We start from the raw sequence: 15,083 nt of genomic DNA, 5'->3' as shown, positions 1-15,083 counted from the left end.
AGGACTGTCAAACACACCCTAATGCACCAAAAGAAATGTGCATGCAGCATTTTTGGCAACACCCAATATTGCGTTGCTGTGCTGCAATGCAAGTGCATTGAGAAAAAAAAAATAGTAGGCTTCCCATTTGACTGAATTACTGCAATGATTCGTTAAAACAAACCATAACATACTTTGCAATGTAGAATCTGCAGCAAACATTGCTCCAAACATTCACTCCTACAGAATACTGTATGTTGGGTGACCACTCCAGAGTACATCCCTGCTTAGCAACAGCAAGTCACAGGAAGGAAAGGGCCACACTCCAGCGACAGCACTGTTTAAAAACTGTTTATTCTGAACACAGATCAACAGCATGACATTCTGTCTGTCATCCACCTGCTCCAATGTGTTTCGCCTGAAGGGGGTTAAAACCATTATTTAAGCCCTTATAGGGAAACATGCTGGAGCGGGTGGATGACAGGCAGGATGTGAAGCTTTGGATTGGTTATCGGAATAAACTAGACAGTATTTAAGCACTGTGACGTGTGCAATCTGCACAATGACAGCTAGAATATGATTAGATACTGGGGGTAACACCTCGTCCATTATCTTCCTTCCATCTACAAAATTGCCCTGTAAATGTCATATCGCATTCAGACATCTTACCTTCAGTCGTATTTCTTTTCTTAGCAATATCTGAGATCTGCCTGTAAAACAATTGAAAATACTTATGTATTATGTACATTTTTTTTTATTAATTATGGAAAAGTAAAACAAAAGCGAGGATATTACTTCCACTTTATACTTATCTTTACTAAGCTGACAGTAAAGGAGAGTACACATAGCAATTTTCTTGTCCTCTATTTTTTTTTAAAGTAAAAACAAAAAACTTAAAGGAAAAACAAAAAAAAAAAAAAAACAAATATTTATTTTGCTGCATAACAAATAAACCTCCGCTGTGCATTTTAGGTTTTGTGTACAGGCTCGCATTCACCCATACAGTATAAAGAAACGCACAAACTGTGGTGCCTGGGAGTTCTGGTGCCACATATAGCCACCCACAGACATGAAAAGTTGCTGGTGGCTGTACACAGGTATGTGCTGGTACTTGCATGAACTGGCAAATGTGTACAGATGTTCTGGGATTTATGTCATAGGTATAAGCCACTTCATGCACATAGTGGTGCATATCTACACACAGCTACCTACAGCAAGTTAGGTCTTTGGCTGGCTGTACACACAACAGGGGCTCCCAGGAACCATTATAGATCTGTTTATTTATGCAGTATGTGTGAATGCGGCATTGTTCTTAAAATTCTGCAGCTTTGATGTTACTTGTTTGGTTATATTTTGTTGCAGTCAATGCAAAATATGGGTTTTTATTCAGTTTGCACAGAGTCAGTCCAGACTAATTCAGTGTTAGATCTGTGCTGGTATGTTTAATCACCCACCACCGTCTTCTAAGACACAGGTTCTCAAATTATTTCAAAATTTTACTGAGTGAAATCTACAAATTACTCACTAGTAATGAAGCCTGGGGACTTGTTGCATAACTTATGCTGGCAAGATTTTTCTGCTATATTTCATGTCTGTGCTTCTATGACTCCCAAGCCTTGGAACCCCCAGAAAATAAACTGCCACTGAAATCAGGCACTTGGCAAGAGGCATTTTTCAACTTGATAATATATACATAGAAACAAGTGTGCTACCAGATAAACTTCTAGATAAATGCTGAGAAATAAATGCGAACTGTTCAAAAGTTCATTACAAATTGCGTATGAAAACTATCATTATATATCAATAATAACAAAAAAACCTTTCCAAAAAGAACAAAGAGTCCATGCACGAAGATTAATGGAATGTGCAGGTTCCTGGATTTACGCACAGCAGCGTGAATAAATAGTGAGTAAGCACTCCAAGCCTGCAAGCCTCCATGCTCCTGTTCCCCTGAAGCGAAACGCATTGAGAGGGGCTTGAACTTGTGACATCATCATGTCCGCTGAGGAGGCTTGCCAGCGAGGCATCTGACACTTTGTGTATGCGTTCTGCTTTTAATATGAGAGTACCTTTGTGTTTAACCAATAGCCGTCCGGCCAACAGCCGTTTGGCGGCCGGGAAAAGGCTGTAGATTTCCGGGTGGACGCCATATGGTGTCCTCCCGCACATGCACAGTTTTTGCGCTTGCAGAACCGCGCAATCTGTCACCGGCCGTGTACCTCGGACGCGGCCGATGACAGATCTGAGTACCGGCCCCCGTTGCCAATACCATGTGACCTGCTGTGACCAATTACAGCAGGTCACATGACAGTTGTATACAATGGATGGCTTCATTCATGCCATCCCTTGTATACTAGTGTCTAGCTGTGAATGGTCACAGCGATCACATGCACATGTCATGTGATTAGCTGTGGCCAAATCACAGCTAAGCACAAAAAAAAAACAAAAAAACCCTGAATGAATCAATGTCATTCAGGTAAATGCTTGCTTATAGCAAAGTAATTCTTTGCTATAAGCAAATTGTGTAAAAAAAAAAAAATACTGATCATTTCCCCAAAGTAGTACAATGTTACTATGGTAACATTGTACTACTTTGGACATAGTGAAATATGAAAACAAAATCTTAAAAAAGAAAAAGAAAAAAAATGTAATAAATTAAAAATAAAAAAATTAAAAAAATATATAATGTATATTTTTTTTCCATACTGTCACCAGTCAGTCTCCCTGACCACCGACATGCCAGTTATACGATGATGCTGTACTGCACTGGTGACAGTATGTAAAAAAAAAAAAATAGTGAAAATAAATTTTTTTAATTTTTTAATTTTCCGAAAAATTATGACAAAAAAAATACAACTTCAAAAAACTTGCCATGCCTCTTATGAAGTATGTCGGACTGTCTACTTTGCAAAAAGGGGTCATTTGGGGATATCTGTACTGTTCTGACATTCTTGGACCTCAAGAAATTAGATTGGCTGTCAGTACTTCAGGATTGATCAATTTTCAGATCTATACCATAGTTTGTGAACTCTATAACTTTCCTACAAACTAAAAAATACATCCTAATTTGGGTTATTTTCACCAAAGACATGTAGCAGAATACATCTTGGCCTAAATTTATGAAGAACAATAATTTATTTGCAAACTTCTATAACAGATACAAAGAAAAACGTGTTTTTTTTTTTCAAAATTTTCGGGTTTTTTTTGTTAATTTAGCAAAAAATAAAAATCCCGGCGGTGATTAAATACCACAAAAAGAAAGCTCTAGTTGTGTGAAGAAACGTATAAAATTTTAGTTTGGGTACAATGTTGTATGACCGCGCAATTGTCATTCAAAGTGTGAGAGCGCTGAAACCTGAAAAATGGCCTGGGCAGGAAGGTGTAAAAGTGCCCGGTATGGAAATGGTTAATAAATATACACTGAGCAGCCCCTGTTTTCTTCTTTCAGTGTAGTTGATGTAAACGGTCTGCCTGAGTCTGTTACCTTGGAGCTGCTAAGCTTGGCGATGAGGATTATCACAGGGGGCTTAGAGGTGTTTGCCATGTCACATGCTATATTGATCTCGGTTACTGGAGATCCATAGTAAGAGGCTGATTTGTGGCAGAGGGCATGAGATCATATGGAGTGTTTTCACACACCATTATTTACACTGCTGTGGGTGAATCCAGGAATCTGCACATTCCAATAATCTTGGTGGATGGACTTTTTGCTTTACATATATATAGAACTCTTGAACTGTTCACATTTAATTGATTCTCAGCACTTATATAAAAGTGTATCTGGTAGCGTACTTGTCTCTATGTGTATATAATTTTGCTCATCTTTGTATTCAGATGTGAAATAGGTGTAGCTCTGGGTGTAGGTAATCAAAATTGAAAATACTTTTTTCTGTTAGTTTTCAACTTGAACTATGTAGTGATATAAGAAATCAGTGGATGATTCATCTAACATCAACCATAGTTACATAGACAAGCCAAAAAAAGAGAGTAACTTCACCCAAAAGGGGAAAGTTCCAAAGTTCCGCTTGTCTGCCTCCTTCCCCCCTGCTCTAATGTTTGGCACCTATCTTTTGGGAGGAGAGGGTACCTGGTGTTAACAGATACCTGTTCTCACCTCCACCTGGATCGCCTATGTGATCTGAGTGGAAGTTCACCCCCCCCCCTTTGCCCACAAGCATTCTGGGACACATCACAGGTCACAGAAGACTGTGGGACCATTCACAAAGCGCAGGGCTTAAGTGAGGACGGCACTGGATCCCTGGACAGGTATGCGTCCTTATATTGAAAGTCAACAACTACTGTATGTGTAGCTGCTGATTCTTAATTTCTTTTCTGGGGGGGTGTTAGAGACTGAAGCTCCTCTTTAAGTTCAACTAAAAGACAAAAACAAATAAACTGGAGAACTTGCATTCTTCAAACCTTAAATCCACAGTAAATCCAGAGGTAGGCAAAAAAAAAACCATAAAAAAAATAAAACATATAAGACATTATTCAATTTGCTATAACAGGAAAAAATAAAATTCCCCCTTAACCCTAAAGGCAATCGGACACCCCCTGGATCAGCAATCTGAGGTGACATTTTTCTGCCAATAACTTTTTATGTGCACGAAGGCCTATAGTGCAATTCATCATTGGGTTATTGTTTGATTCTAAAAACTCCAGTGCCCTGTCTGTGCTTGTTTCCATCTGTCTGTATAATGCATTCATAAAGCATTCAGAACCCTTTAACTTTTTTTAATTTGTTATGTTGCAGCCTGATACTACAATTGTTTAAATTAATTTTATTTTTCTCATTAATATACACTCAGAACCCAATAACGACAAAGTGTAAACAAAATTGTAGAAATGTTTGCAAATTTATGAAAAAGGAACAACCGAAATCTCACATTGACATTTAATTTAAATTGATTGGTCATGATTTGGAAAGGCACATACCACTCTATAAAATGGCCTCACAGCCGACAATGCATACTGTATCAGAAACAAAAGCCATGAGGTCAAAAGGAACTGCCTGCAGAGCTCAGAGACAGGATTATTGCAAAGCACAGATCTGGAGAAGGCTACAAAAACATTTATGCTGCTCTGAAGATTCTCAAGAGCATACTGGCCTGTATAATTCTCAAATGAAAGAAGTTTGGCACAGCCAGGACTGTTTCAAGAGTTGGTCGCCCGGCCAAACTGAGCAATTGGAAGAGAAGGGCCTTAGTAAGAGAGGTGACCTAGAAGCTGTTGGTCACTCTGACTGAGCTTCTGAGATCCTGTGTTGGAGATGGGACAAAGTTCCAGAAGGACAACCATCCCTGCAGCCCTCCACTGATCTAGGCTTTATGGCAAAGTGGTTAAACGGAAGCCTCTCCTGCAAAACATATGAAAGCCAGCTTGGAGTTTGCAAAAGCTTTTTGGCAAGTGGGCTTTCAATTTAATTTACCACAGGTAGACTCCAATCAAGGTGTAGAAACATCTTAGCAATGATGAAGAGAAATGGGAGGCACCTGAGCTAAATTTCAAGTGTTGCTGCAAAGCGTCTAAATATTTATGTCAATGTAATATTTCAGTTTTTCATAAATTTGCAAACATTTCTAAAATTCAGCTTTCACTCTGTCATTATGGAGTACTAAAGTGTAGATTAATGAGAAAAAAAATGAATTTAAACAACTGTAGTATTAGGCTGCAACATAACATTGAAGAAAGTGAAAGGGGTCTGAATACTTTATGAATTAACTGTATGGTTGCTTAATTTTTTAATAAACAAAGAAAAGATGAAGAAATTATTGGGTAAATAATTCATCTAACATCCACTAAAATCTAAATTTATAATGCTGTGTAGACTGGCTTTTTTTTAAATTAAACTTTCCCTAACTGAAAAATATTTGGAAAAGTTTATAAACCTATTGGTAGGACAGTAGAACATGTGGCACATGAACTGAAAATGTTTCGGAATTCAGTATTTCATAGCATGCAATACAAATGAATGAAAAGCTTTTAAAACAATTGCAATTCAGGTTGCAATTGGGGTTGAATAAAAATAAAATTGCTAACACAGTTGTGACAGCATTGAAGAAAAGTGCTTCCAAATTTAACCTAAATATTTCTAAACATAAAAAGCAAACAAACAAAAAAGTGGAACTGATGCATACATGGCCAGCATAACTATAATTGCAGTTTTGGATAATAAATGCTTTTGATTGATATATGTTTTATGATGAGCTTTACCATTCCCAGTAATCATTGAGAACAAATATGATTTTGAGCACAACAATTATGATTGCCACTGCTTGAATGTCATATGGGATACACCTCCTTTGTTTCCTCACAGGATCATATGTCAGAACGGTGACATCATCCAGCCTGGTTTTCTTGGCTACCCGGTAGGTCCAGTTGTGCAACTCATCTGCAAAAATCAAAAAACAGAAAATGTGACTTTTATGAGAATTGTCATTCCAATATTTTAGTATTTTACAGTAAAATGATGTAAGAAGTGTCCTGTAAACTACAGTCAACTATGAAGCTATAATTAATTTCACTTTGTAACAAAAGCAGCATGCTGTACCCCACTCGTGCCCCTCCACTCCCCCCCCCCCCACCATAAAAACAGTATAGAATGGTTTGTCTGTATTCCTAGCAATTAATAGTAAAGAATGCCCATCCTACCAAGGGATGGGAAGGCGAGCTGCGAATGTTAATTTCTCTTGCAATATTTAAAGCAATGGCAAAAAAAAGATGACCAGCCATCGGGCGGCAGTCTTTCCCGTGCATTCACTGAGCTGATGGGTGCTATTCTCTATAGACAGTCTCCTTTCCTAGGCTTGCTAATACACCAAATATTACTGTAAAGGAGAAAAGCTATGTGTGAAAATGCTTTTACAAACCTGCTGATCTCATCTGATCAGGTAGGAATAGTCTGAGAGAGTGGGAAATGTACCAATGGTAATAGCTGTCCTCACTGCAGGCTGTACACAACAGTAATCAGAGTCTGATATGGCAGTTCAACAGCTTGTAGGAGCCATTACTGCTAGTTGCCCCACCTGCCAGACACAAGGTGAGCTCACAGAATCGGTGAACACTGCGTATAGGTAAATCTCTACAGGTTCTAGAAAAGACATTTGAAGCTGAAGAGTATAACCCACCAGAACCAATGGAACCCAGGAGGGAGAGATAGCAGAGCTGCATGTAGCCATATTATTATTTTATTACAGGTATTTATATAGTACCAACAATTTATACAGCGCTTAACATACTGTACATTCACATATGTCCTTGAGCTCAAGGAGCAATTTAGGATCCCTATTTCACATACAAACACATACTAAGACCAGTTTAGACAGGAGCCAATTAATCTACCAGCATGTCTTTGGAGTATGAAAGGAAACTGAAATATCTGGAGAAAACCCATTCAAGCACAGGGAGAACATGCAAGCTCCATGCAATTAGTGCCCTGGTTTGGATTTAAACCGGTCCTCCTTGCAGAAAGTACACAGCAGTATTCTGGGTCTGATATGGCAGTCCAACATCTTGTAGGAGTTATTACGGCTAGCTGCTCCACCTGCCAGGCACAAGGTGTGCTTAAGAATTGAACATTGTGCACATGTAAACCTCTATAGTCTCTAGAAGAGGACATATGATGCTGAAAAGAATGACCACCAGGACACATGGGAACCTAGGAGGGGAGAGACAGCAGAGCTGTCAGTAGCCATACTGTTATTACAGGTATTTATATAGTGCCAATAACTGGTACAGCATTTATTTATACCATTTCTCATCAGCCCCTCCTCTAATGGAGCTTACAATTGAAGATCCCTACCTCACTTACACATACTAGGGCCAGTTTAGACAATGATCCTCTTAGCATGTCTTTGGAGGAAACTGGAGTAACTGGAAAAAACCCATGCAAGCACAGGCAGAATATGCAAACTCCATGCAAATAGTGTTCTGGCTTGGAATTGAACCAAAGACCCCAGTATTGTAAGCAGAAGTTCTAGCTGTTAAGCTACTGTACTGTCCACAGCACAACCCCTGACGAAACCCTGGCCTTTTAAGTGTAATTGGGTGCCTAATATAACTTGAGGAGCCTGTAAATCTGAACAGAGAAAACTGGAAGAACTGAAGGCACTAATTTAACTTTGTCTTTATTTACAAAGTGGTATATTAAGTTCTAGTCGGTGGAACAACGCATGAACACATTACTCTAATGCCTATGGGTACATATAACATCTAAATGGCAAACACACGTAAAGCAGTGCTTTTAATCTTTTAATGATGATTGCAGCTAAGTGTGTTCAGTAGTCGTGTTGCTACCACTTCATGCCTGTGTGTGTCAATATCCATGGAAACCAGGTTTGAACATGTGCCACATGACTGACAATCCACTCCAAAGTAGTAATTAGCTGCAGGTCACAAGCCAAACAACCTGAACAACAGAAAGACAAGTTGACCTATGTGTGTTGGAAACACAAGGACATGCAGGCTCTCATTTATCACCTTAGTTAGTAAGAAAAATTCTCTGATTCCTACATTTCCAGTTTTACAAGAAACTCTGGCTCCACCATCATTAGGCATCTACACAGTCAGCAATTGCCGCTTACATTGGCACACAAAATAGTGCTAACAAGAAATACCACAATCTTCTGTCACTGCTGGAGGGATAATGTAACCTGCCTTGAGGGCAGGGTGGAAATTCCCATATAAGCCTGAGCTAGAGGGCATGAAGAGGGGTCCGCACTGTAATCATTAGAAGGACACAGACACTGAACTGTAAACACGGGCCAGTGACATTGGGTGCTCTACACAACCGGCTCCATAAAGACTTTTTGTAAAAATCAAGCAAGAAGTTGGCTTTTGCTAGAAATGCAGGGAAAAAATTATAAAATATGATTTCACTAAACACAAGGGGTTCTTTTTATAGAGGGCATGTTCACATACTCCAATTACTTCCATACAGTTTTTATTTTTTGATAATCTGATTCTTTAAAATAGTGTGTGTGTACGCGCAATTTGACTGAACTTTTAGCTTAAATTACATACAGTCTAAATGCATAAAAACAAAAAAGCGTGCAAAGTCTTACAATTTGTTTTCTTTAGAAAGTAGCCACAGCCTAAGTAGAAAAGCCTGTCCTCTGCCAGCATGCTGCAGAGAAGGAAAGACCCTATGTATGGAACAGTGGTCTCTGTGCAGAGGTCCAATATGCCCTCTTCTGAGACATATAGTTCTTGGCTCTTGGTCTCTGACAGGAGAGCCCTAGCTCTCACTCACCAGGGGGGTGTTGGACCTCTGTAGAGAGACCACAGCTTCCAAAGACATATTAAGGGCTCGATCAGACTTGCAGTTAAGGGGGGGAGGGGTGCAATCGCAACTGTGCATTTTTAATGCCCCGCCCCCCCCAACCTGCAAATGCAGCAGATGGGGTGTTTCAGTCATGATGCTCTGCTTAGTGCTCCTGACAAAAGTTATTTGGACCATTCAAGCAGTATTTACAGGATTTAAACAGGCAGTAAGGAGGAGTCATGTCGCCTGTCAAACAACTCTTAGAAGCGATCTAGACACACAACGCTTTTTCAGAGGCAAGATAGTTTAGGTACAAGTCCAAAAACTTTGTCTATGGGTTCTTCTCTGCAAAGTGCTGTCTACTTTTTTAACGGAGGCTGTGGCTGCTTTCTGAAAAAAACAACAAAAAAAACCTGCTAGACTTTGCATACCTTTTGTTTTGCACCTGAAATGTATTTAGCAAATTGAAACTGAAAGTTTGGTTAGGATTTATTGATAGTGTTATAGGTTCATTTTATTTGGGCACCCTGTTAGCATTTATTGACACCTCTTTTTGAATGAAACTACAGCCTCCAAATGTTCCTTGTAGCCAGCTAATAGCCTTGTTTCTCCCACTCCTTCTTGCAGAATACTACATAAATATTCTTGGATTATCTTGCAAAATACTGCCTGTTTGACACTTGCCACAAGATTTTCTTTAGAAAATAATTGCCAATCTTTTTTTTCATTTGCCAAGTTAATTATCATCTGCAAAATGATGTCACAATAAATGGGAATGGGTTAACATTTATAGGAAAATCATCAAGACTTGAAATTTGACCAAGGGTGTCTGAACCTTTTGATACAACTGTAATGTTAAGTTGGCCATACACAAAAATCAAACAGGTTTCTCCATCCATGCTATATACAGCGCAGATGGACAAATCTCCCGCTGTGGACATTATATGCTGACAGCCAGCCTAGCCTGCTGTCAAAGTATCCGTACATCGAGGGATGTCGGGGAGGGGGCAGCCAATAGGTCCCCCCCACTGAGTAAATTTCGCTCAATATGTGGCAAGCTTTAGTAACTTACACCTATGCAATTTCTAGGTTGCTTACAGAAAAATGCAAGTTTCAAGATTTAATCACATCTCTACAAGACAAGGAACCTTCTCTAGAATAGAAATTTCTAAGTTAAGCCTTCAGATGTGGTTTTTTTTTTTCACTTGACATTTCAGATAAAATATGTTCAAAAGGACACTATAGGTGAAATTCACCCTTGGGGCAAAAGAAACTTCCCCATTCTTTCAACTGTACCTGTACAATGTTTAACGCAAACCTGTAATTAAGGGAATGTACATTCTTTTTACCGTGTTGTTTTTAATATGTAACACACACACACACACACACACACATATATACACACACATATATACACACACACACACACACACACACACACACACACACACACACACACAGGTGAAACTCGAAAAATTAGAATATCGTGCAAAAGTTCATTTATTTTAGTAAAGCAACTGAAAAGGTGAAACTAATATATGAGATAGACTCATTACATGCAAAGCAAGATAGTTCAAGCTGTGATTTGTCATAATTGTGATGATTATGGCTTACAGCTCATGAAAAACCCCAAATCCACCATATCAGAAAATCAGAATATTGTGAAAAGGTGCAATATTCTAGGCTCAAATTGTCCCACTCTAATCAGCTAATTAAGCCATAACACCTGCAAAGGGTACCTGAGCCTTTAAATGGTCTCTCAGTCTGGTTCAGTAGGAATCACAATCATGGGAAAGACTGCTGACCTGACAGTTGTGCAGAAAACCATCATTGACACCCTCCATAAGGAGGGAAAGCCTCAAAAGGTAATTGCAAAAGAAGTTGGATGTTCCCAAAGTGTTGTATCAAAGCACATTAATAGAAAGCTATGTGGAAGGGAAAAGTGTGGAAGAAAAAGGTGCACAAGCAGCAGGGATGACTGCAGCGTGGAAAGGATTGTCAGGAAAAGGCCATTCAAAAGTGTTGGAGACTTTCACAAGGAGTGGACTGAGGCTGGAGTCAGTGCATCAAGAGCCACCACACACAGACGGATCCTGAACATGGGCTTCAAATGTCGTATTCCTCTTGTCAAGCCGCTCCTTAACAACAAACATCAGAAGCGTCTTACCTGGGCTAAAGAAAAACAGACCTGGTCTGTTGCTCAGTGGTCCAAAGTCCTCTTTTCTGATGAGAGCAACTTTTGCATCTCATTTGGAAACCAAGGACCCAGAGTATGGAGGAAGAATGGAGAGGCACACACTGCAAGATGCTTGAAGTCCAGTGTGAAGTTTCCACAATCTGTGTTGATTTGGGGAGCCATGTCATCTGCTGGTGTTGGTCCACTGTGCTTCATTAAGTCCAGGGTCAACTCACCCGTCTACCAGGGGATTTTGGAGCACTTCATACTTCCTTCCGCAGACTAGCTTTATGGGGATGCTGACTTCATTTTCCAGCAGGATTTGGCACCTGCCCTCACTGCCAAAAGCACCAAAACCTGGTTCAATGACCGTGGGATTACTGTGCTTGATTGGGCAGCAAACTCGCCTGACCTGAACCCCATAGAGAATCTATGGGGCATTGCCAAGAGAAAGATGAGAGACATGAGACCGAACAATGCAGAAGAGCTGAAGGCCGCTATTGAAGCATCCTGGTTTTCCATAACACCTCAGCAGTGCCACAGGCTGATAGCTTCCATGGCACGCCGCATTGAGGCAGTAATTGCTGCAAAAGGGGCCCAAACCAAGTACTGAGTACATATGCATGCTTATACTTTTCAGAGGTCCGATATTGTTCTATGCACAATCCTTGTTTTATTGATTGCATGTAATATTCTAATTTACTGAGATTGAGGATTTGGGGTTTTCATGAGCTGTAAGCCATAATCATCACAATTATGACAAATGACGGCTTGAACTATCTTGCTTTGCATGTAATGAGTCTATCTCATCTATTAGTTTCACCTTTTAAGTTGCATTACTGAAATAAATGAACTTTTGCGCGATATTCGAATTTTTCGAGTTTCACCTGTATGTGTACACTCACAGCCAAAAATATTGGCACTCATGCATTTCTGTCAGATAATGCACCACTTCGCCCAAATTGGTGCAATTACAAATGTTTAGGCATTCTCATGTTTATTTCATTTGTATTGGTATGACGCAAAAAAGTGGGGAAACACAAAGTCAAATCTGACATTCCATGCAAAAGCCCAAAAATGGACTGGACAAAATGTTTGGCACCTTCGCAAAATTGTAAGAAATAATTGCATTCCAAGTTTGTGATGCTCCTGTCATGTGTAATTAAACTTACCTGAGGAAGCCAAAATCCTTACTGTTTTTTCGGTAAAGCCCATCATTTTACTGTATTAAGAAAAAACACTGATGCCTTTAAAGAAAAGAATACAGTCAAACATGGTGGAGGTTCACTGATGTTTTAGGGTTGCTTTGCTGCTTCCGGCACTAGATGTCTTGACCGTGTGCATGGCATTATGAAATCTGAAGACTACCAAAGAATTCTGGGCTGCAACGTAGGGCCCAGTGTCAAAAAGTTGGGTCTCCATCAGAGATCAAGGGTCTTTCAGCAAGACAATGACCCAAAGCACACAGCAAAAAGCATCCAGACATGGTTTAAGACAAAGCGCTAGAGATTACTGAACTAACCAGCAATGAGTCCAGATCTCAATTCCATAGAGCACCCGTGGAGAGATCTCAAAACAGTAGTTGAGAAAAGGAACCCTTCCAATCTGAGTGATCTGGAGCAGTTGGCCAAAGAAGAGTGGTCCAAAATTTCAGTAGAGAGGTGGAAAAAACTCATTGATGGTTACAGGAAGCGATTGATTTCAGTTATTATTTCCATGGGGTGTGCTACCAAATAAATTGAGGGTGCCAATAATTTTGTCCAGTCTGTCCCTCTCTCTCTCAAATGACACAGCAGGGTCAGCGCATGCTGAAGTACACAGTGCGCAGAAGCCGCCAACTGTCTGCAGAGTTAATATCTAAAGACCTCCAAACTTCTTGTGGCCTCCAGATTACCACAACAATGCATACAGCTTTATGGAATGGGTTCCCATGGCTGAGCAGCTGCATCCAAGCCTTACATCACCAAGTGCAATACAAAGCGTCGGATGCAGTGGTGTAAAGCACACCGCCACTGAACTCTAGAGCAGTGGAGATGTGTTCTCTGGAGAGACAAATCACGCTTCTGTATAGAAATCCAATGGGTGTGTCTGAGTTTGGCGGTTGCCAGGAGAAAAGTACTTGCCTGACTGCAATGTGCCAAGTATAAAGTTTGGTGGCGGGGAGATTACGGTGTGGGGTTGGGCTTAGCCCCTTAATTCCAGTGCAGGAAAATCTTAAGGAGTCAGCATACCAGACATTTTGGACAATTTCATGCTCCAAACTTTGTGGGAACAGTTTGGGGATGGCCCCTTCCTGTTCCAACATGACTGTGCACCAGTGCACAAAGCAAGGTCCATAAAGATATGGATGAGTGAGTTTGGGGTGGAGGATCTAGATTGACCTGCACAGAGTCCTGACCTCAACCCGATAGAACACCTTTGGGATGAATTAGAGTGGAGACGGCGAGCCAGTCCTTCTCGTCCGACATCAGTGCCTGACCTCACAAATGCGCTACTGGAAAAATGGTCAAACATTCAGAATCCTAAACCTTGTGGACAGCCTTCCCAGAAGAGTTGAGGCTGGTATAGCTGCAAAGGGTCGGGCAACTCAATACTGAACCCTACAGACTAAGACTGGGATGCAATTAAAGCTTATGTGCGTGTAAAGACAGGCGTCCCAATACTTTTGGCAATATAGTGTAGGTTGGGGTGTTTGCTTTCCAAAATGTGGTAATTTTGTGGGGGTTTCCTGAAGGTGCTCATTGGATGTGGAGCCGCTCTATGTGGCTAGGCTGTGAAAAAGTTTCACACATGTGGTATATAAATAGTAAATGGGTTTGTTAGCTCTCATGTGGATGCACTGAGCAGGATGGATACGGAGTCATGGAGAGCAGAAAAGAACTGTCAAAAAACCTGTATAATAAGGTAATGGAGCTTTATAAAATAGGTATAAAAATATCCAAAGCCTTGAATATGCCAGTCAGTATTGTTCAAATCACTTATTAAGAAGTGGAAAATTCGGGGATATCTTGATACCAAGAAAGATTGCAGCCACAACTGCCAGAAGAGTTGTTCAGGATACAAAAGAAAAACCAACAGGTAACCTCGGGAGAAATACAGGCTGCCCTGGAAAAAGATGCTGTGGATGTTTCAAGGAGCACAATGCGACAATACTTGAACAAAAATGCGCTGCGTAGTCAAAATTCCAGAAAGAAGCCTTTACTGCGCCCATGGCACAAAAAAAAAGCTTATATGCCCAATAACAACTTGACAAGCATTACAGCTTCTAGCACACTGTAACCTGGAGTGATGAGACCAAAATGTAGCACTTATAGTTGTGATCATGAAGCTTTGCTTGGAGAGGGGTCAACAAGGCCTAAAGCAACAAGAATACCATCCCCACTGTGAACCATGTGATGTTACTGATGGTTTGGGGGTGTTTGAGCTCTAAAAGGCACAGGGAATTTTGTGAAAATTGATGGCAACATGAATACAGCATGTTATCAGAAAATACTGGCAGACAATTTGCATTCTTCTGCACAAAAGTTGCGCATTGGATGCTTTTGGACTTTCCAACACGACAATGACCCTAAGAACAAGGCCCAGTTGATCCTCCAGTGGTTACAGCAGAAAAAGTTAAAGGTTCTGGAGTGGCCATCACAGTCTCTTGGCCTTCATATCATCCAG

The 15,083-nt window shown here is 40.3% G+C and overlaps 1 protein-coding gene across 2 annotated transcripts in view; it reads right to left on the bottom strand.

Moving 5' to 3' along the window:
- The window catches only part of TAF1B (TATA-box binding protein associated factor, RNA polymerase I subunit B), a 168,655-nt gene that overhangs the window by 69,526 nt on the left and 84,046 nt on the right, over positions 1-15,083 (bottom strand). For both annotated transcript variants that reach the window (XM_089672031.1, XM_089672032.1), the window contains exons 10-11: positions 6,193-6,370; positions 649-689 (exon numbers count right to left, since the gene is read on the bottom strand). In XM_089672031.1, the coding sequence (XP_089528157.1) occupies positions 649-689; positions 6,193-6,370 (219 nt within the window). The remainder of the gene's footprint in view (positions 1-648; positions 690-6,192; positions 6,371-15,083) is intronic.

This window comes from Staurois parvus, unplaced genomic scaffold (genome assembly GCF_062004578.1).
Source record: "Staurois parvus isolate SC_StPar_1 unplaced genomic scaffold, SC_StPar_1.0 ptg000118l, whole genome shotgun sequence".
NCBI lineage: Eukaryota > Metazoa > Chordata > Amphibia > Anura > Ranidae > Staurois > Staurois parvus.
Note: the sequence above shows the minus strand (reverse complement) of the source record. Positions and strands in the feature narration are given on the sequence as shown.